This window comes from Strongylocentrotus purpuratus, unplaced genomic scaffold, assembly GCF_000002235.5.
Source record: "Strongylocentrotus purpuratus isolate Spur 01 unplaced genomic scaffold, Spur_5.0 spur5_scaffold_6, whole genome shotgun sequence".
NCBI classification, from domain to species: domain Eukaryota; kingdom Metazoa; phylum Echinodermata; class Echinoidea; order Camarodonta; family Strongylocentrotidae; genus Strongylocentrotus; species Strongylocentrotus purpuratus.
In genome coordinates, this window is record NW_022145612.1 from 2,156,794 (window position 1) to 2,180,077 (window position 23,284).

Consider the following 23,284-nt stretch of genomic DNA (forward strand, 5'->3'; position numbering starts at 1 on the left):
TCAACCAGACAATCTCTTTATCAGATTGTAAGCAATGAAGTATGTAGAGTTCAAGGAAGATTTGGGTTTAAGGTACTCTACAGGAATCTTGAGTTCTGGTAATCAGTCTGATATTTTTAGTCTGAAATTAGAAGTTTTACAAAATATAATAATCGCAATTCTCCATTATTTTCTTTTTGGTAGTGGTGAAAGAATTGTAAAAGGGGGTATTTATCCAGTTTTCTTTTATATGAATTGAAATTCCCTTTAAAACCAATGTAAATGTTATAACATCTGACATTCTAATCAGTCATACTTGCATGGAGGCCTATACATGTATGATATGTACTATGACATGTTTGTGATAAATCTATGAAGCTTACAGCATTTGCTACAAGTAGACAAAGTAGTGTGTTATCTTACAGCTAGAGATAAAGCTGGATGATGAGTGATCAAAGTTTAAAGGGTAAGAATTAAGTTTTCTTTAAAATAAAATAAAGTGTGTCTACATCTGATAATGAGATGTCTACTCTATTTTGACAGCAAACCAAGGCCATTATTTAATAGATGATCAGATACATGTACATGCATTTGTTTGCCTGATTTGCTATGTAGATACAAATGTAGTCACAAAGAACCCACCCACCTCTCTCTCAAATTCAGAGGTTGTGAAGATGGAAAATTGATCTTTTTGATGTTTTTGGTGATAGTTATTTGGGGATATTATAGCCTCTAAGACCATACCATGATCTGCAGAATATAAACTGATTGCTAAATTGTGATGCATAATTTCAGAATGTGCATGTACATAAATATGGGTAGTGTGTTCTTTACTAATAGATTTGTTTGTAGAATGTTTACCCATAATTGTATGCAGCACCCTTGCCAGTGGTTAACCAAAGTTACCAAACTGTTTGATTGAATAAATATTAAAATCATATATTGACAGCATCAGTTTTAAGGATGTATGGTACAGCATGATATCGAATATACAGCTGGTGTAAATTGATTCCATGGTTGTGAACAGATTGAAAGATATTTATTCTAATGACTACCATTGATTTGAAAGAGAATTCCAATGTGCCATGTCATTGGTTATGTAGTGAATCATTCAAATCTAGTTTATTTGCATTTGTGTAGGAGTGGTATTGCAAGTAATTATTATGAAACTTCATACTGTACATTTTAATATCTGCAGAAACTGGGTATCTCTCTGCATGATCATATCAAATGTAACATACCCAACAAGCTACATGTACATTGCTGAGTATCAAACGATTCAAATTGCAACAACCCACAGAAGGATAACAAATTTAACACATCAAATGCTATAGCCTATGCCGACATGTACATGCATCTATTACAGGGTTATATTTATTTGCTGGTGAGGACAAGGTAGAGAAAATATAAAACTCATTTTCAATTTTAAGATATACCTGATATGTGTTGAAGGATACAAAAATGTGAGCCTTCAAAAGTTGGAACACACAGACGGACGGGCGTCACAGACAAATATTAGCCAAGATAATTTGATCAAACTATGACTGTTTACGTCATAGCACATGTCTGCATTCCATAGGCATTTGTCATTGTGACCACATTGACTGGATGTCAGAAATTAGACAGATCTGTGTACATGCCATAGTACTAAACAATTCAAATCAAATACTAAACAATTTATGTTCAGGATTAGAGATTCAAGCCAAAAGAGAAATATAAGATTTTCTTCAAGATGAAATCATACTGAGATGTGTGTGATCTGTTAAAACCAGTGATTGAGATTTTTAATATAATTTCTCTGAATATTTATACAAAAATGTGGTACAATATAAATGCTATTAATGATAACTATCATCAACAACAAAAAGCATCATCATCATCATTGATCATCATTTCAAATGTTTTCAAATAAAAGTTACCTACTAGTGGTGCTAATTTGTTGCTTTACAGACCATGTTTTTCTACACATATTAAACTTGTAGTCATGTTCACATATGAACACCAATGTGAACAATCAACATATATAAAGGGCAATACAAGCTTAATTTGAAATTGGTTGGAGAGATAGCAGAAAAATCAGAGAAAAGGATGGATAAAAGTTTGTGAAAACTGATTTAAATGTGAGAATATATTCTCAGATATGTCATGTCATTCATCAACGTTATTAGGCTGTGATGTCATGTTTGAAAGCAAACTCAAACAATTTTGTTTTGCTTTGTTGGTTTCAACGCTGCTACATACATTAAGCCATTAAACCAATTATGCTGCATTGCTATTTTTGACTGTCATCCTCTCGATGAACCGGCTGTGGCCTGGAATTGAGGTTGATTTAAACTGCTACTAACCTATCGGGAAGGAAATGAACGAATATCAAAAGAGACAGGTTTTGATATGATTGTCACTCTATCCAGGTCATGAGAAAGTAAATGTAGGATGTATTTCTTTCACATTTGCTTTCAAGCATAGAAAAAGGACCCCCAAGTTGAATGAAGGATAAATTTGCAATCTGTTATTCAATTTTTTTTTTCTAGGAAAAACAAATATTATTTAGGCATAGGTACTCGGATGACTGCAGCCCAAATTGTTCAAAAATAGCATTTAATAGAAGTTTGTTTCAAAACATCTCAGCTGATTGTATATCTATGAGACTGAAGCCTGAATAGACTGAATTGTAGGTAGCCTACATGTACTGTTTGAGTCTGGTAGACCCTATGGCCAGTTGTAAGAAGGTCTAAGAGGATGGAGTAGTAGTTCAGTTTGACAGACCTTTGGTCTTTGAGCTATCTTTTTCAAAGACATTTGGTCAGAAGAGGGTGTAGCCTTTTGTATTTACATGCAAAGTATGGATGCCTGTGCCCAATTCCATGTATTGTAAACTTAAAACCCATTTGATAGCATTGCCCCATTTGATGTTCCCTATGTAGAATAGATTTTCAGATGTCCTTTGCAAAGAGACTTCAGACTTTAGATGGACTGCATGTCAACATACAACATTATGGAAATCTATCAAAAATCCATGATATTGCAATCAAACATATGCTCCATTTCTGAGTAGGCCGGTAATCTCTCCAGATCGATCTCATGCAATCTGTGGAAATTCCAGTAATAATTCATTTATCAACACCATTTTAAAAGAAGAACAAAATAATGTTTAACTACTGAATTACTTCCGTACATATGTTTGCACATTTTTATCTCAAATCCATAAACGTTATGCTTATCAGACAATAGAAAAGGCTTACATGTTACATGAGGGTCAATATGAGGAACGCTTCACATTAGCGCCAGATCGAAATGTGATCCATGAGTCACTGTAAGTCTGCTGCAAGCTAAGCCAGGCTTATCAGTGGCCATGTTAAATGTAGATGTGGCCCTGACACTGCACATTAATGATTCTTCTGGGACATTTGGGTTGACTACAGATAAGGAAGCAATGACTTTGTGTATTCATATTTGTGTACTGTATTAAGCACTGTAAATTCTTAAAAAAGAACAAGCTGCATCATTCCTGAATAAGAGTTTGTGGCATTTGAAATTTTGAATTGATACTTGAAAACTGTGATTTTTCCTGCTTTCAAAGGAGTATTGCAGCTATGTTTAGCAACTTCATGGCATAGAAAATTATTCTTAAGTATTCCTAGAGAAATTTATGCTACATGTATCTTAAACAAATGAATCACATTATCACTTTGCTTTAAAAGTGACATTTTACAGATTCCTTCTTAAAAATATATAATAATTACTGATATAAATAAGCAGTACGTGTATGAATACATCTAGGATATAGAACTTTGGGAAGAATTCACAATCGCTAAGTACAAAATCAAGTCAAGTTTGAAACATTTGCCAAGTTGCTGGCCTTCATGTATTCCGGCGGCGCGGTAGCAAACATGAACTTTGCAGCTTTGGGACTTTGATTTAACCTCACATTTTCATTCATATTTGGCTAGAAGGAAAATGTATGGAAAGCATCCAAGCATGCATTTAATAGTGAGGACTAAATGTGAAGTTGATGAATGCAATATCCCTAATGAATGTATATGTACAATGTATGTGCACAGTGTCCATTTATTCACATGTAAAAAAAAAAAACATGGTCAGCTGCTTTTTTGCGGCGATTTGTCACGCCCTATCTGAAGAAGCCTTCATAGATGACTATTACATGACCTGCATTCTTATGTGAACCCTGATACAAGTACTCTTCAAAGACACTCATCGTTTCTCCATTTCTGTTTTTTTGTTCTTTCTGTAGGTCTGACCACTGCACAGATGCTGAGGAAAGATTTCAAGTCTACATCGAGTACATCATGCAAAGTAGGATTCAGCTCAGTCACGTTACCACTTCAAGTGAGTCACTGCCATACATACATGTAGAGTCATGAGGGAGACGGTAGTCACCTTATAGATATTTATAAATCAAGAGTATTTCCAGGGTGAATGTATTAAACCTGTTTTAAATCTGCCTTTACGTGTTCAATTATGCCATGAATATTAAATTTGGAGAATTTGAATGTAAAATTAAAAAGGAGATGAATGAAGAAGGGTCTGTGACTCTGTTTAGAAAAAATAATGAACTAATAAAAATTGCCACATATTCATGAACTTTATTGACCAGCATGACTAGCATTTACATGTACATGTACAAACATTTTTAGGAAATCATATCATGCTGCTTACAAAATGAGATCATAGCCAATAAAGCAAGCAATATGATCTCTTAAATTTGTACTATCTGACCGGAATATTGAAATGACTACATGTTTGCGAGTACAATATTTGCAAGTACAAGCAAAGGCAAAAAACTACTTTTGTATTCTGTACAAGAACTGTACCGGTACTCTATATTTAATGACTGCTCAAGTTACAAAAAATTGTGTGCTTGAAATAATGTGTATTAATGTAAAATTTGGAAAGTAGAAGGTTTGTTAAAATACATTTTAATGTCCTGCATTGTAAAGAATATATTTTAGGTGCTGTCTGTACATTGATTCATTACATATCACAGGAATACAATGAGACTGATGAGAGTTAATTGCATTTTGACAGGTGTTGTATAAACACGCGAGCAAGGAAACTCAAATATGCCTGGGCCCGTATATTGATTTCCTTCTATTGTATTGACACACTTCTAAGGCTAGCTGTGGGAACCTTAAGGCTCATGTGACTTGTATATGTACAGTGTACATGTTTGTGTCTTTCCTAGGGCCATTGGTATGATAGGTTTAAATTTGGAAGATATGTACTGTATGTACGCTGAAATTGAAACAAAGATGATCAGTTTAGAATTTCATTTCTCCTGAAAATCTCTGCACTGACTTCTATGTATGATATTGATTCTAAAATTTACTTTCTAAGTTTTGGCGTCATTTGGAAAAATAATTTGTACATACATTTACATGCCTTTTCATATTTTATGGTATAAGGCAAACAATACATATAGCTACCATAGTTTTCATGCAGGATTGTGATTCTAAAATCAGTTAGTAACATGAAAAGTGCAGCTCTGGTGTAAATGTTGGCTTGATATGAATGCCATCAGATTTGTTTACAATATGAATCTGACATCTCTTTCAGCTTTTGGCATGAAATATATCTCATTTGTTCCTTTTTCAATATTCCTGGGGATAAAGGAACTTAGCAAGTCTGTCTACATCAGCCCGAGTTGGCCAAATAGCCTGCTATTTTGTTATCCGGGAAAAATAAGCCAGAAGTTACAAATTGCGTCTTACCTAGTCTTAATCAGCTCGAAAATCATTCAATGACGATGGAAACGCCATCAACTTCAACAACGACAACATCGAAACTTGAGTTCGAGATTTTAGCTTGAGAAATTTGCTCAGTGTTCTCGCATAGTGCGAGTTCGAGCTGGTGAAGACGAAGGTCAAATAGCGGGCTATTTTGCAAACTAGCCCAAGAAGCAAAAAGCCCGTTATTTTGTGATCTGGCTAATTTCCTGGATCAGAAATAGCAGGCTATTTGGCCAACTCGAGCTGATGAAGGCAGGCCTATCAAATGACAATGTACACCAACCAATTGTATATGTGATTTAGCAAATTTAATTTTCTCATACATTTTACAACCATGTAGATTATAGAAATTGGCACTGTTGTTTTGTGCCTGTATTATGAAATGGATTATTAGATTTACAGTCCTATCTGTTTTATGTCTTTTATTTGTTTGCAGGACGTCTTGGACAGGCAGGACTTGGAAACCAGTCTGAAGAACTTTTGTGAGCATAGATTTCTGGATGTGAACATTATCATGACAATTGACCTTGAAGGCACCAGACAACTAGCAATCTACTCGGAGGATCAAAGCCTTAGGGAGACGATGGAAGAAAGACTGCAAGGGTCTGTGTTAGATCTTGAGAGAATAGACTCCAATGTTTCAAATTTAAGTGCCTTTGATCAACAGAACAGGAAAGCATCAAGAAAAGTTGTATTACCCCTCGTAGGAGAAATTCTAAGAACGCTTGGTGAAGGTGATCATGATGAAGATGACGAGCATGGGGAAAATGGACTTGAAGAGAACGTGGAGGAACTGTCGAGCAATGTGAATAATGCAAATGATATGGCTGAAGAAGAACCACAGAATGGCAAGGTAATGCCTGATGAATGGGGAAGAAGTAACCCAGAAAGTCTGCATGAGATTGATAGTGGGAATGATAAGATAGAATCAAGTGATCAGGTTTCTGACTTGGTGGGAATAGATTTAGGAGCTGGATCAAGTTCAGCTAATCCTTTTGTGGGATCAGATAGTACTGATTTACTGGGAGGGAATCCATTTAATGTAATGACAGGAAGCGTAGATGAGGGTGGGGATGATTCTTTAGACCCATTATTCCAGTCGATGAACAAAGTACATGACCCTACACAGAGCATTGATGATAACAACGATCCATTTGGCTTATCTCTAGATCCATTTTCAGCTGAAAGTACTCCTAGACCAGACTCAAACTTAAATTCTTCCAATCCACAGAGCATTGATGATAATAACGATCCATTTGGCTTATCTCTAGATCCATTTTCAGCTGGAAGTAGTCCTGGACCAGACTCGAACCTAAATTCTTCCAATCCTTTTCAGATGAATTCTGATCCCTTTTCAAATAATGACAATCTATTGATTCCAACATCAGATCCAAATTCTACCACAGGCAACCCTTTTATGGATGATCCAGAACCTTCTCCAAGCCTTCTGGATCTAGATCCTATCACTCCAGACAACCCTGAGCCAGCAGACTCTACTGTTAGCCCATCTGCCCAATCCACAGGGGTCCTGCTGGGTTCATTCCTGGACCCCATTTCAATTTCAAGTGACCTTCCTTCTTTTGTAGACAATCCGGATCCAACCAGAGGAGATTCTTCCTCCTCACAATTTGAATCCCAGGCAAGTGTAGATGATCTAATGTCTGATTCCCTAAATGACCAATATGATCTGTCCATGACAAAATCTGACCCCTCCATTAGCTTTAGTGATTCTTTAGCACAAGTACCTGATGGAGCATCAACTGCAGATGAAAATTCAATTTCAATTTCAGATCCTTGTCTGACCATTACTGAATCCAAAGACATCCATGAGGAACAACCTGAGGTTGTAGGCATTAAATCACCAGTTGATGATTCTGACCCATTCTCTCTGTCTCAAACGATTGCACAAAAATCAAGTGATCAATTTCATACAGATGACCCTTTTGGTATGTACCCATTCGATGTCCAAGCACCATCTGCCAATGATGATCAAATTAAAGTTGAAGGTGAAGCTATGGAAAGTTCTGGAGGTTTTGATGATGACTTTGGTATGGTTAGTATGAATGAATCATCAGCTGTTGATTCTTCTGGTACTATGGGCAGTACTCCTGCCGAAGACCACCATGTGAGTGAGTCAAGTGCACTAGAAAGTGCTCAGAGGCAAACTTCACCCAGAGAGGTAGAAGTTAATGATGAGAATGACTTACCTGGTGAAGAGCCTGTCACTGAAGATGCAGTAGATTCTCCAGACCATATCTCTGTGGAAGGTCTTACTGACGAAGGTAAGGTTGATTCTGAAGTTGTTCATGGTATGTCATTGTCTGCTAATGGTGATCAAATTGAAGTTGAAGGTGAAGCTATGGAAAATTCTGGAGGTTTTGATGATGACTTTGGTATGGTTAGTATGAATGAATCATCAGCTGTTGATTCTTCTGGTACTATGGGCAGTACTCCTGCCGAAGACCACCATGTGAGTGAGTCAAGTGCACTAGAAAGTGCTCAGAGGCAAACTTCACCCAGAGAGGTAGAAGTTAATGATGAGAATGACTTACCTGGTGAAGAGTCTGTCACTGAAGATGCATTAGATATTGAACTTCAGTCCAATTCTTCAGACCATATCTCTGTGGAAGGTCTTACCGTTGAAGGTAAGCTTGATTCTGAAGATGTTAATGGTATGTCATTGTCTGCCAATGATGATGAAATGGAAGTTGAAGGTGAAGCTATGGAAACTTCTGAAGGTTTTGATGATGACTTTGGTATGGTTAGTATGAGTGAATTATCAGCTGTTGATCCTTCTGGTAATATTGGCAGTACTCCTGCAGAAGACCACTACGTGGGTGAGTCAAGTGCACTAGAAAGTGCTCAGAGGCAAACTTCACCTGGAGAGGTAAAATTTAATGACGAGAGTGTCTTACCTGGTGAAGAGCCTGTCACTGAAGATGCAGTTGACATTGAACTTCAGTCCGATTCTGCAGACCATATCTCTGTGGAAGATCTTACTGTCGAAGGTGAGGTTGATTCTGAAGATGTCCATGGTACGTCATTGTCTGTTGGAGAGTCCATTTTACAAGAATTCAATGCAGGCAGTGATGCAAATGTAGAGAATTTAGACCCAAACAAAGTGGATCCATTTGGTGTTGGTTCCCATGATAACTCACCAGATAATCAAAGTGATCTAGATCCATTTGGTATGCCGGAGTTCATTGGACAGACTAGTGTGGTGAATGAAGAACAGCTCCATGATCCCTTCAGTGCTTTGAATGATTCCCAGGATCCTGCACTGAATAAAACTGAGAATCAGACTGATGTTGATCCATTCGGGATGAGCCCTTTTGAAGAAGTTCAGAGTCCACCACCATTTGATGTTCTTTTGCATCACGATGATGATATTGTACCCATATCAGAGAAGGATGAAATCCATTTGGGTGAACAAGTAGATACTGAATCTGTCCCTGCTGAATTGCATGGTGTCTCTGGGGAGGAGGAAGAGGATGGTGTATCCATCCCAAAGACCCCAAGAAATTCTCTCAGTGAATCAAGTGTGGCTGAAGAAGAAGATGATAGGAGATTCAGCCAAGAACTGAATGAGAGAGAGTTGTCAGCAAGATTTTCTCATCTGGAGGATAGACAGTCTGATGCTGAGGTAAACTATGAGGATGATTTTGAAGAAGATGATGTTTTCCCTACTGAAGATCAAGAACCTGAACAAATGGATGTAATCAGTGGTAATGAAGAAGATTTCCCAGATGATCAAAGTGTTGCAAATCAGTTAGGTGAAGATAGTGGCGTTGAAGAAAGAGAGATTGTAACAGAAGAATTGGTCAAAGGTCATGAAGTATCAAATGTGTTTGCTTCTCCTTCTGAAATCGATGATATAACCAGTAGGGATGCAGTAGTGACAGGTGATGAAGAAGTGCCTGTTGTAGAGGAATCTGAGGAGGCACACCTTCCTCATGACGACACAGATGATTTGAGATCAGAAGACAGTGATGAAACAAGGGGACAGGATGTTGATATTCAATTGTTTAACATACAAGATAATAACTACATTGTTGATACTCTCAAGAGCAATATGGTTGATAATGCAGTTGACATTAATACAATCAATTCTGGTGATAGGATATATTCTGATGATGAGGATGATGTTCAACATTCTCCAAGACCTGTTTACAGGCCTGAAGTTATGGAACCAAACCCTGACCCTCTTGTCTACATCCAAGCAAAAGAAACAGAAGGTCTGTTTGAGAAGATGAAAGGTGAGCCAAATCATGTTGATGAGATGATCTTTGAAGCAGAGCATGGTGAACCAGTATCTAGTTATGAAATAGATACTCCACCTTTCCACAGTGACAAGAAAGCAGATGATTCTATGAACATCGTGGACACAGCAGTCACTTCATATCATGAGGTTGATGATGATGATGACATTGTCATTGAAGAAATGTGTTCCCCTGTAGTGACTGCTGATCTGGAGGCTTCACCTGTTCAGAGTGATAATGCACATAGCCTACATCCTGGAAATGATGAGACTGACCTGGATGATAGCAAAGAAGATGTTAATCATGTGGCTGATATGCTTGCCAAGAGTATGGTGGAAAATGCAATAGACATCCACACATACCAATCCAGAGATGAAGTGGTGGATGAGAGAGAAGACATTGGTATGTACAATCGTACAACGTCTGATTACAGGCAGGATATCATGGAACCAAATCCTGATCCATCTGTCTATATCCAGGCGCAAGAAACTGAACACATGTTTGCCAGTGGTAGAGGGAATGAAGGTAACCATATTGCTGAAATGCTTGCTGATGATATGTGTAATGAAGCAAGAGGAAAAGCCTCTGCAGATGGTTCTGTTTTAGATTCCTCGGATGGTATGAGTAACAATGAAATACCAGACGTTGGGACAAGTGATCTTCTAGATATATCCTTAAATCCCCAGAATGAAAGTGATGGGAATAATCTTGCCAAAAATGAAGAAGAAAGGAATAACGTTGCTGATATGATCACTGATGAAATGGTTGAAGAAGTAAATGCAGATATTCTTGCCTACAATGCTGATGTTGGTTCAAGTGTTCTTGTGAACTATGATGTTGATGAAATGCCAGATGTTGTTCCAAATGAAGAACAAATGGTTGATCTTGATGGTGTGAAAGGTGATGGAGATATTAGCTCTGACACTCATGCCAATAACAAGCTCTTTGGAGATGAGATTTCTCCTGTTCTCAGTACTGAAGTTCAAGCTCTAGTTCCTGATGAGCTTAATCTGTTAGACTCCCAACATGTTGAAAGAACAGAAGATGATCAAGTGTTGGGAGAGAAAGGTAATGTTGTTGCAGACATATTATCTGAAGACATGATACTTGAACATAGGGATGATCAGGCAAATATTCCAGAAGAGGTTGCCATTTCATTAAGAGAGGATGAATTCTCTATAGAGGAAGCAAATGATAGGGATGTCATTGAAGACGAAGAGAGTGGGTTCAAAGAAGAGGATGATGATGATGATAATGTTGTAGCTGAAATGCTTGCTGACGATATAACCTTTGAAGAAGGTGAGAGTATGATGAGTACACCTGATCTCCTGTTTTCTGCAAAGACTGATTTGAAAGATGATTTCTTTCAGAACATAAGCAATGCAGAACATTCCTCTCCACAAGGCAGTGATGATGAGGACAATGCCATTGTTGCCAAGGATACTTTTGAGGATCAGCCATTCTCAGAAAGTGATGAAGAGGAATCTAGAGATCAGATCCAAGCTGATGAAGATGGGTTTATAGATATTGAGAATGATTGGTCTCCAAATGACATCAAGGTTGAACTGTCCACTGAGCAATATACTGTCAATGACACTTTGACAATGAACAAGCTATGTGCAACAACAGGAACACCTTTGTCACCTCTACCAGAGGAGTCAGAGACATCTCAAGAAATACTCAGAAATGTTTCAGTCACAAGTATTGAGGATGTATGCATAGATTCAACAGTACAGCTGGAAAGAGAGAATGAAAAGGTCTCCCATAGCCATGAAAGCTATAGTGAAGATGAGGACTGGGAAGAAGACATCCAAGATCATGATGAGATAGTTGATCTTACCCCTGATGTACTTTCTGTTGGTCCTGAGGCTATTGACATTCTTGGTAGTAGTGCTTCTGGTGTTACCGTTTTGGTTTCAAATGAGACAGAGAATGGGTCTGATGCAGGTCATGGTGATGATGTCATGGATAGCGTAGATAAGGTTGAAGAAGAAATTGCCCCTAGTGCTACAAATAAAACATATGATATTCTTGGTGATGACATTGATGAAGAAATTGAGGAAGAAATAGATCCCACATCAGATGAAGAAAATAAGGCTAATGAAGTTGCCCAAATTGTAGATCAGTCTGAAGAAAGCTCCTTAAAACCCCAAGGCAATGAAGAGGTTCAAGTTGATCACAAAACCCCTGTAGGAAAGTATTCTGGGGATTCAGAGGCAGTCCCAGATGTGCAATATGAAGAAAATGATCTCTGGAATGAAAGGAGGGATGATACAGGGGTTACTGACGATATTGGTGTCCAAAATTTCCAGAAAACAGAAGCTGGGGTTAACATGTTTGATCTTGATAATAGGGAAGAAGGATCAGAGTATCCAGAGTCTGGAGCTGAACAGGGCAATGTTGTTGTAGATATGATCTCAGAGGAGATTGTACATGAAAAGAGAGGGTATGTTGGTGGGTTGATGGGTGATTTAGAGGAAGATTCAGGGGATGAAGAAACGAGGGATAAAGGAGATGAAGCTGTTGAGGATTATCCTCAGCAGCAGACTTATCTGGATGAAGATAGAGACCTTGAGGGGGAGGGATCAAACGAGTTGCATGACCATGAGAGAGAGCATGAAGTTGAGAATGATCATCTTGAATCCATGGGTAATGATGAAGATGGGTCGGACAGGGACAGTGATAAACATTCTTGGGATGGGGGTTACGATAATGAGGGACAGAGTAAATTCATTGAAAAAGATGGGGAATTGTTTGATGAAACATCGCATGCCAGCATGGTTTCTGAAAGCTTTGCTGAAGAAATGCCTAATGCAGATAACACTCCAGCTATTGCCACAAGCATGCACACAACTGTTCATGACGTAGAGTTAGACCACTCTCAAGCTCAGGAATCCACCTTCCCAGATGCCAATTCGAATGCCAATGAATCGCCTTCAAATGTACTCATTCTTGGAATGGACAAGAGTAGATTGGAAGGAGATGTTGAGGAACGTACAGAAAATGTTGATATTGACATTGTAGAGGAAGAAATGGTAGTTGCTGCTGTCAGTGCTCCTGTACACAGCAAGTTGAACACAGACTTCTATGAAAAAGAAGAAGAAATCACCTCAGGAAATGAAGAGGGGAATGAATCCGTTCATGATGGAGATGCCAAAATATTCTCCTATCCTACCAAGTGGAATGATGAGGACCATGAAGCATCAGACAATACTTTTCCGGATTTGATGGTCAAAGAGGTTATCAATGATGACTCGGGTGAAGAAGATGTATCTGAAAAGTATGAGTCAGAGAAAGAGACAAACCTGGAGGAGGCAAATATTGTAAACAGCACGTTGAACACAGACTTCTATGAAAAAGAAGAAGAAATCACCTCAGAAAATGAAGAGGAGAATGAATCTATCAGTGATGGAGATGCCAAAATATTCTCCTATCCTACCAAGTGGAACGATGAGGACCATGAAACATCAGACACTACCTTTCCAGATTTGATGGTCAAAGATGTTATCAATGATGATTCAGCTGAGGAAGATCTAAGTGATGAGGATGAGGAGCAGGAAAACATTGAAGTGACAAATGTTGTTTCTGAAACCCTGGCAAGTGATATGGTGCAGGACACTGACATTGATCATAGAGATGATGTCATCTGTGCGCAAGTGGGCAGTACCGAACAGAGCATGCCAGAGGGAGACCTCTATCATGTGGAGGATGATCTTTACAGTCAGCAATCTGCTTATGAGGAAGAGTTCAGCCAGGAAGAAACGGTCCCAAGATCAGCTCTGGTAGACAAAGTACTTGTCAGAATGTTAGCTGAGGATTCGACCACCACTGAGTATGTACCTAGTGAAGATGAAAATGAAATTGCAGAAATGTCTGCAATTCAAAAAGAAGAAACAGAAGAAGACTTTAAGCTACGTGAGATCAGAGCTGGAAATAATGTTATCGATGAAAGTGATGAATCGGATGCTAAAGATGAGAATACTGACATTGGTTCAGAGGCTCAAAGTCAAGAAGACATTACCATCAGCAGCCAGGAGGCAAATGTGACAGAGAGTTCTCCTTCAGTATCAGCAGGTGCCATCTATGATAGTAACCAAATGACAGATGGTGGTAGTCGACAAGACACATCACAGGACCTTGGAGATGGAGTAATGGATAACAGTAGCTCGTATGACGTGACAGTTTCTATGAATGATGATATCCCACAGCCTGAAAGTGATGCTGAGGATATCACTCCAGCTGATGACATTGAATCTGAGACAGTTGGGACCCAAGATCATACAGCAACAGATGCCAGTATAACGGATGTTTCAATGAGTGAGCAAGAGACTAAATCAGATGGTTCAAGCAGTCAGTCCTACCTCGTGGTAGAACCATATGAAAGATTCATGATTTCAGACATAGATGAAGCTGATGAAGAGAATGAGGGTGGTGCTGGATCAAGAAGTTATCAAGTAACAGAGGGAAAGGATTCTGATCATGTTGTTGAAAGCTGGTTTAATACACAGAGTTTATCTTCTGAGTTTGGTGAAGGACTTACAGAAGAGGAAAACAGACAAAAAGAAGCCTATGAAAAATGGGGAGAACCGGTTGAGAACAATCAGATTGAGACATCGGGCAATGACAAGGATGTTCGAACTGCAGCAGATTCCAGTATCAATGCAGTCATTGAAGAAACACAGATGGTACCTCCAAATGCCAATGAAATTTCTGAAGAAGTTGTTGGCATCTCAAGTACTCAAGTTGAGTCATCTAGCACCAAGGAATGGATTCAAGATGGTGTTGAAACAGGAGATGACGAGAACTCAAAAGAAGTTTTCCTGCAGGGTAAATACTTTGAAAATTCCTTTGGTGAAGATGTATCAGATGCAGATAGCGATAAGACGAATCAAGATGGAGAGCTGCCCTCCGATGACATCAGTTTCAGTGAGGAGAGAGAAGGAGAAACACATAAAGAATTAGTCACCACTTCCACACTTAACCAGGGAAATACAGAATCTGATCCTGATGAAGAGGCTGTTCGCTCAATGGCAAAAGAATATGTTGACCAAGTTGTCATGGATGCTGCTGTTTCATATAAAATGTCTTCAAATCAGCATGCAATGTCAAATGATGAAGACATTGGTTCTACCATGATTCCAGAAGCCACAGCATCTGCCATCTTTGAACAAGCTGCAGAAGAATATATTGGTCATGTTGTGTCTCATGATGACGAAGGAGCTCAGCCAAAGATTACAGAGGAACATGATCAAGGACAAGAGTCTCACAGTGAAGAAGGTGTAGAAGTAAACAACTCAGATGACATTGCTCCAGAAGCCCTTGTTTGTAGATATACAGAGCCAGAAGAAACTGCGATGCCTTTCATCATGGAATCAGGAGAGGATCTTGAAGATACAGATGAAGTTCCAGATTTAAGTGCTGTAGAGATAATGGAACAAGATATTGTTGTCCAAGAAATTGTACCAGCCGTTGAAAGTATGCCAGTCACAGAAACAGCCATGGCATTTGTAATGGAATCTGAACAGTATGCATCAAGTGATGATGAAGAAGAGGCAGAAAGTCATGACGAAAATCAAATTACAAACAATAGAGAGGAGAATGGATTTGATGACAAATTTTCAACAGTAGCACAGGCAGTTCCACAAGTACGAGTAACTCCTGCTCTTGTGACAGAAGATAGCTCTGATTCTGAAATATCTTTGGGTGAGAGTGGAGATGTAGGTGAAGAAATTGAAGAAATTGGAGCTACTGCAGCAGTTGAGGAGCTGATTGCACCAGTCTCATTATCTGAAGTCCAAACCAATCCAACTAACTTCTACCATTTGAGTAATGATGAGGATGAGTTTGATGACACATACTCTGATCTATTGGAAGAGTCCAAGAAACTTGAGAGTGACATTGACATGCTGTCTTCTGATGTTACTCCAGAAGTTGATATACACGTGTCTCCAGCACATGATGCTGCCGTTATTGAAGATGAAATGGGCTCTGAATTCCTCCCACACATTGAGCCACTCATCAGTGAACATACTCAAGATGTGACAGAAGAGAGTGTTCCTTCAGAAGAGGTCATTGTGCCACTTCAGCAGGTTGAAGTAGAAATGCTGCCTTCCCAAGATTTTGAAGAAGAAGGGCATGTTCATGGTTCAGAAGATGAAACTTTGAATATCGAGGAAGTAGCGCGGGAATTTGTGGATGATGTCATCAAGAGGGCAACTAAAGATTATGTTGAGTCAGGCCATGAAAGTGCATTTGAAGAGCCAAGCAACATAGAAGAGGTAGAAGGAAATGTGGTTCAAGAAGAAACAGTACCACGTGACGGAGATGATGAAGTATTTGAAGAATATGATAATTTTGATAATTTTAGTATTCCGTATCAGAATAAGGATGCTGCAGCTACTTCAGCTCAATCTTCTCAAGACTACAAGAAGACCGTGAGCGTTGAGGAATCTCTTGTTTCAGGAAATCTTTCAGCTGATTCTGATGATGATGGTGAAGGGAGTAGAATCACACGTCCTACAGAGCTACCCCTTCTCACCGCTTCAGGTCAAGGACTCCTCATCTCCCCTTCTAAGAAGAGTCGTCTAGCCAACGCTACACCTGCAGGAATGTCTCCTGGATCTTTCCTCTCTGGGGGCACACCTGTCAGTCTCTTTACACCAGACTTTGAGAGTGTCGCAAGCACTCCAGGCAGTCTGTCCGACCAAGAGGTAACCCGTCAACACTCTCAATATTCACTCCTTTCTGTGTGCCATTGCAAACATAAAAGTGTGCATTTTCTTGTCACTGGTTTCACCTTGCAGTGTAGTTTTCTCATTTCTGCTTGAAACAGTTTAAAAGTAGTCAGAATATTAATACTAGTTTGCAGGTATATCTTTTTATGGAACAGTACCAAAAAAAGGAAAAGTGTACCATCATACCACCTGTAATTGCCTTCTAGCATGATTTTCCTTCCTTAGCACGATTCGTTGGTTGCTGTGAGTTTGTATTTTTATCTAAAAATTGTATTGGGTGCACGAGTACAGCTTTTTGTAGTTGCCTTCATTTTCAAAATGTAGCCATTCTTTAAAACTCCCTATTCTGCAAACCTCTCATCTAGAATGAATCCAACCTATTTTCTTTCACCTTCTGTGTGTCCCATGGTGTTTGTTCTGTCAAAGAATAAATAATCCAATAAAACTCTGCATGCTGTGTCTGTGTCTTCTCTTGGGTGACATTGTGATTAATGTGTTCTGTTGATACATGTAAGTTCTACATTGAATTGACATGAATCTTGCTTTCATTTTAGCCATACAGTGTTTGTAATATTTTGTATCATTGATCACACACATTAGTGGACATGTACCATCAGCACTGGCAAAATATGCAATTCCATTTCACAGGTCGTAAATTTACATTATGCGATTTCCATCTCTTCCACATCAAAAGATCAAACAATCATGAAAGCTCTGTACTTGTACTGTTTACATTATGCAGCTCATGAATAGATCGAACAGATAGAAGTATGGAAGGATTCTAATCCTCACATCAAATAAAAAGTCATTGTCGAATCACTCAGGCCACACTTTCAATCCTTCATGTACTTCTTGTCACTCATACAGGTATCACAATGCTACAACACTTTCAAATGTATACATAGTCGTGATGCCTCCTTCTATTTCTTTCTATTTCTGTTTACACTGTATCTTTCCTCTCACTCCGTTTAAAAGAATAGTGCTTGTTCAATTCTTTAGGCTTCGGTAAGCAAACTTATTCCTAATCTTGTATATTTTCTGGGGAAAAAAACCCTGCTTGAGCCATTTCTGGGGGAAAAACAGAATTTATTTTGTAATTAATTGTAGATATAAGCATGCTTGTTCTTTGGATGACTGTACAGTAATATGCATGCTTTAAAAAGTAATGTTAATGATATGCATGCAGGAATGAAATTAGAAATTTATTTTCTTCAAAAATATTTAAAAGAAAATATATGCAGTGTTTCTTAAACTACAATGTGAATGACCATATATCAAATTTTGAATTATTTATTTAATATGTGGTTCTGTAAGAAAGCTTAATGTAAATAAAGCTGCAAATTAAACATTTTCTTTATAGGTATTCAAGTTTTATATATAAACTACCAAATTTCAGTTATAGATTATATCAATACATCATGCTGACCAATGGTATTGACCGTTTTTATTTTTTATTTTAATAACTGAATTTCCGTCTACTTTTTGTTGATGCACCAGGCTGAAGCATTAGATACAGGAAGTCGTCTCCTACCAATGTCACCGTTTGACAAGAAGAGCATCTCAGTGGATGAGAGTGTTACCAAGAATCTTGACGAGGAGTGGGATGAAAAAGAGGCCATCCTTAATGCCATCAGAGCTAAGCAAGAGGTAAGTGATGCTACATGTATTGAGATGAGGCATGCACGCACCTTGGTTGGACACATTCCCTGGATGGGAGTCGGAAGTGATGATCCAAGACTTGGAACCTGTATCCTCAGGAAGAAAGCCTTCCTATTTCTGACTTATCGATATTCATCATTCTGTCATCGAAAATGGGTTTGAATGGAGAAAAGCTTGATGGGAGATACAATAGGATCTTTGGTATTTAATTCCAGTTCATTGCGACTTGTTCATTGTTGGTTTTAGCGCTTAGAGACTTCGGTGGTAAGCGCTTTATAAGTAACGTTTTTATTATTATTATTATTATTATTATAAGTCATTTTTCTCAAAGCAGTTTAAAAACTGACTATTTCTAATTTCGTTTGTCCTTCTGATCTGTGATTTTCATTACAGATCAAGCGTGTGATTTTAAACACTGGGAGTAAAGCCCATAATTGTTTGCAAATTCCACATAACTTGTATCATTACCACACCTGTGCAAAGTAGAGGTATGTCCAAACAATGACTAAGTTCTTTCTCTGCATCTCCTTACCCTCTGTCCTTCCAGGAGGCAGAGAGAAGGAACATGCAGCTAGAGGATCCAGGCATGCGTCAGATGTCTATGGACTCTGAGGATTCCATGAAGAGGATGCAGGGCGTGTCTGCGGAGGATGAATGGCAGGATGATGAATACGCTAGACATTCCTTACAAGGAAACAAGGAAGGAGCCAAGAAATCAGAAGAGTCAGACTCCTTCTATAGGAGACCTGTGCCTGAGGTAATTCCATCTTCACTCATGATATATGACATCTTGTAATAATAAATGTCTTGCCTTGGGACATGAATGTTGTTGTAGGGATTCTGTAGTCGGGTGACATATCTACAATACTTCAAAGTAAAAGTGTGATCAGTATCTTTATGAATAAAACATGAAATTTATGTTTAGTTATTGAGTGGTTTATGATTCTTCTTCATGTAATCTTTTGTCCAGGATGAGCGTAAAGCTGCTGATGGAGCTGAACACACGGTAACATCCGATGGTGTTGTCTTGCGTGAGAAGAAGCTTACCAGACCCAACACTCTGTTGAACAGACTGAGTATACAGAGCGTCAACTCTGTGTTTAGTGAGGGCAGCATTGATCTGGAGAACATCAGTGATGATGATGAAGCAGAGGCAGAGAAACCAAACAGTCAATGTAAGAAGTCTGGTTGAAAGGCAACATCATCATGTACATTTAATCTATGTATTCGCATGGCATTGCAAAAGTCAAGTTGTATTCTGAAAACTAGAGGACCTAAACGTAATATGTAGTCATATGTAGTCTGTTAATATCGTAGTGAGTTCTGTAGTAGTACTTTTCAGTAATTTGTAGAAGATTTGATGAACAAGGAATGAAATTTGAGTAGACCAGGTAAAATGGTTTCATCACAAAATGCATTTTCTCAATTTATATGCAATAGTGTTTATTTGCAATAAAAACTCTTACATATTGCTGTTTGATTGACATTGCCTTAACAAATTTAAATGTGCTAATTATGACAAATGTTCCCTAAAAACACCTTGCGATGGTTTAGGCTTGTTTTTGCATTGATATCATCAAAAGCTGAACGCTTTCAGGAGTACACTTAGCTTTACATTTCAGAATCATCACTTACTATTATCCTTTACTCATCTATTTGCGTGTTGAAAGGTCATGTTTGTTTGATCTATTTCCTTTCCAGCATCCCAGCATGGTGATCCCTCAGGAGCTCGGCCCAAGGAGAAGAGGAAGATACGAGCTGAACTATCTCTCAACCTAGATGATACCATCACATCACAGCACACAGATGATGGGACCACACCCGCTGTCCTTACCCCTACCAGTACAGAGATGTCATGGGAAGGTATCTATCTATACATGGCTCCATTCTTTCAGTCAATACAGTAGTAAATGGGATGTATGTTTGGGGTATTTTCAGAGGAGCAAGGTCGGCAAATTTATGCTTATTCTAGATAATTTTAAATAGACCAGTGAAGATTAACAGTAATTTTAATTTGTTCTTTATTTTCTGGATTAACTATTATCACCAGTTTGAGGGCTCTTACATCTAACTTTTAAGTTTGCATTGCTGAAGTCTGCATATTGTTATTATTTTAAGAAATAACAAGTTTTTCTAAAGTAGGTTGTCAAGTAATCTTACACATGATAAATCTTCTTTTCGTCTGACACATGTTTGTCCTTACATATTTTGTATTGTATGCAAATCAAACTTATCAGTTATAAATGCAACTTTACTCTAAATGCAAGCATACAGTGATGAACGTAGCAACTGGATAATTCTTCTATTCATGTAGATGACACACCAATGAACAAGGCAGAACCCATTGAGGAGTACAGCGCCAGGGAAGAGCATGAAGACAGATGGAGATGGAGAAAGGTCAACCTGGGAGGCAAGGACTATACCATTGATATGAAGGCAATCAATCCCTACAAAAAAGTCTTATCTCATGGAGGTAAGTTTAACTTTCTCTGCTCATTCAATTCTCTTATTTGGGGAGCAGTGTTTTTCCTCTTTACAGAGTTTAACCTTAAATACAAAGTATAAACTAGATAAAGCTCTATTATTGGGTGTCAACAGGAATATGGCACCTTTGAAATGCTGTGAAGAATCTTCATCATCATCAGAACCATCATGATCATCATCAGAATCATCAGAATCTTCATGAATATGATCTTCATCATCATTATCATAGTCATTATTGTCACTATCACCAACTTCATCATCATCATCGTTGTCTTCATTACAATCATTAATTGCTTATTTTGAATTTTAATGGCAAAATAAATGAATAAATGAATAAATGAAATAATGACAAATACATGTAGTTGGGGATGTTCAATTCAGTGTAATTGTTTCTTAACCAGCATTAAGAAACATGTATAATAATTTTATTAATCGTGTGCGACAACACAGATAAATTGTGATATCATTATACCCTGATTTTAAAAAAGTATACATACTTCAAGGATTAACTCAAAAAATATTTACTTATTTAAAAATTATATATACATCTACCAAAAAATGTGGAATGTCTCAAAAAGTTTTTTTTAAAGAAAAGTAAGAAACTAATCATTTACCTAGAAGGAATGAAGTATGTTGAAGCATTCCATCTTAACATTTGGTACAATGTATCTGTTCTCTGAATTTCAGGTTACTATGGTGAAGGTCTCAATGCCATCATTGTGTTTGCATCCTGCTACCTGCCAGAGAAATCACGGAAGGATTATACCTACCTAATGAACAACCTCTTCCTCTATGTGGTGAGCACCTTGGAGCTCCTAGTGGCCCAGGAGTACATCATCATCTATTTCCATGGTTCCGCATCCAGCGATAAGATACCCTCACTGGGATGGATGAGGAAGTGCTACCAGATGATTGATAGAAAGTAAGTTTGTTTGTTTTTATTTCTGTATAAAATCATCCCAACATACAAATACATACATAAATGAGATATACGGCGGATAGCCCATTTCAGGTGTATTAACAAAATACACCTGCTCTTTCATGGGGTCCGGATAAAAAGCTATTATATAAAAATCTGATATTTTATACAATCATGGGGAAATTAGAATTAAAAGTATATAAATTCAATATAAACATTTCAAATCATGTCTTTAAGATCAGAATGAAAGAATCAATAGAAAAATTGTATTAATCTGTATCGTAAGGCAAATGTAGATAAGAATATGTCAATTTTCAAAGAGGGCCTCTCCCTTCTTGCTAACGTTAAACAGCCATATGCTGATTTTCCCACATCCATTCATTTTGGTATTGTTCGTCATTTGTTTTTCTGTTCTATAAACAACCCATACCCTGTACTATGTAAAATATCTCTTACATGTGAGAAAATCACAAAATGTTGTTCTTTTCATCTCCACTTGATAACAAAACAGATCGTAACATATTTTCTGTAAATTTCAATTTATATACATGTACTATCCTTATATTCTAGCAATTATTGATGATGCAATTTCTTGTATTTTGTGAACAGGTTGAGGAAGAGTCTGAAAGGACTGTACCTTGTACATCCCACCACATGGCTCAAGGCTATTGTGAAACTCACCAAGCCTTTCATCAGGTATGTTCTCCATTATATCAAATGCACTTTCAATGAAAATACTCATTTTACCAATGATAGTGAAGAAATAAAATAATCTTTAATGTCATAATTACAATTGTTTTCTGTTTAATTATTTGTTATGTTTTTGTTTTTTTAATAAAAAATGAAATACTAATCTTCATCTGGAGAATGCAGGAATAAAGGTTGTGATTGTTATGAGGTTCCAGATGGATTATAAATCAATACCCTATTCTGTACTTGTTACATTATTTAGTTTCACCCACAAATAGTCAAGCTTGAAATGGTTTCTAGAAGATTCAAGTTTAGAATTCCATCTGTAGTGGCTTTCCTTAAGGCCAAATATACATAAAAGAATCATACATTCAAGCTAGATTCTGTTGATTCAATCTGTCTTTTGTTTGTGTTTTGTTTGCATTTACACAGTGCCAAGTTCAGCAACAAGCTCAAATTTGTCAAATCACTTGTCGAGCTGAAGTCTTTGGTTTCCATGGAGTATGTGTACATACCTGAGGAGGTCAAGAGGTCAGTATATATATTACAACGAGAGGGAAATAGATTCAAATGTTTAATTCTGAAAGGAGGGGCTCAATAGGGACTTGGAAAGATCAAGTTCCAGAAAAAAGAAATAAACTAAAATCCATTACAATTTAATCTGATTGTAATGGTGAGGGTTATGGGGATTTTGATGGTGATGTTTATGATTATGGTACATGTAGTTGTGGTGATAGAATGATGAATGTGATGGTGATAATAGGTGGCCTTGATGGTGTTGAGGTTGTACGACACATGCTCAAGCAACAATTC

The 23,284-nt window shown here is 37.8% G+C and overlaps 1 protein-coding gene across 5 annotated transcripts in view; it reads left to right on the forward strand.

Moving 5' to 3' along the window:
- Positions 1–23,284, forward strand: part of LOC578539 — an 82,942-nt gene that overhangs the window by 50,206 nt on the left and 9,452 nt on the right. For all 5 annotated transcript variants that reach the window (XM_030972144.1, XM_030972145.1, XM_030972147.1 and 2 more), the window contains 10 exons: positions 4,232–4,326; positions 6,163–16,695; positions 18,217–18,366; positions 18,926–19,135; positions 19,349–19,553; positions 20,080–20,241; positions 20,693–20,851; positions 21,550–21,784; positions 22,391–22,477; positions 22,904–23,002. In XM_030972144.1, the coding sequence (XP_030828004.1) occupies positions 4,232–4,326; positions 6,163–16,695; positions 18,217–18,366; positions 18,926–19,135; positions 19,349–19,553; positions 20,080–20,241; positions 20,693–20,851; positions 21,550–21,784; positions 22,391–22,477; positions 22,904–23,002 (11,935 nt within the window). The remainder of the gene's footprint in view (positions 1–4,231; positions 4,327–6,162; positions 16,696–18,216; positions 18,367–18,925; positions 19,136–19,348; positions 19,554–20,079; positions 20,242–20,692; positions 20,852–21,549; positions 21,785–22,390; positions 22,478–22,903; positions 23,003–23,284) is intronic.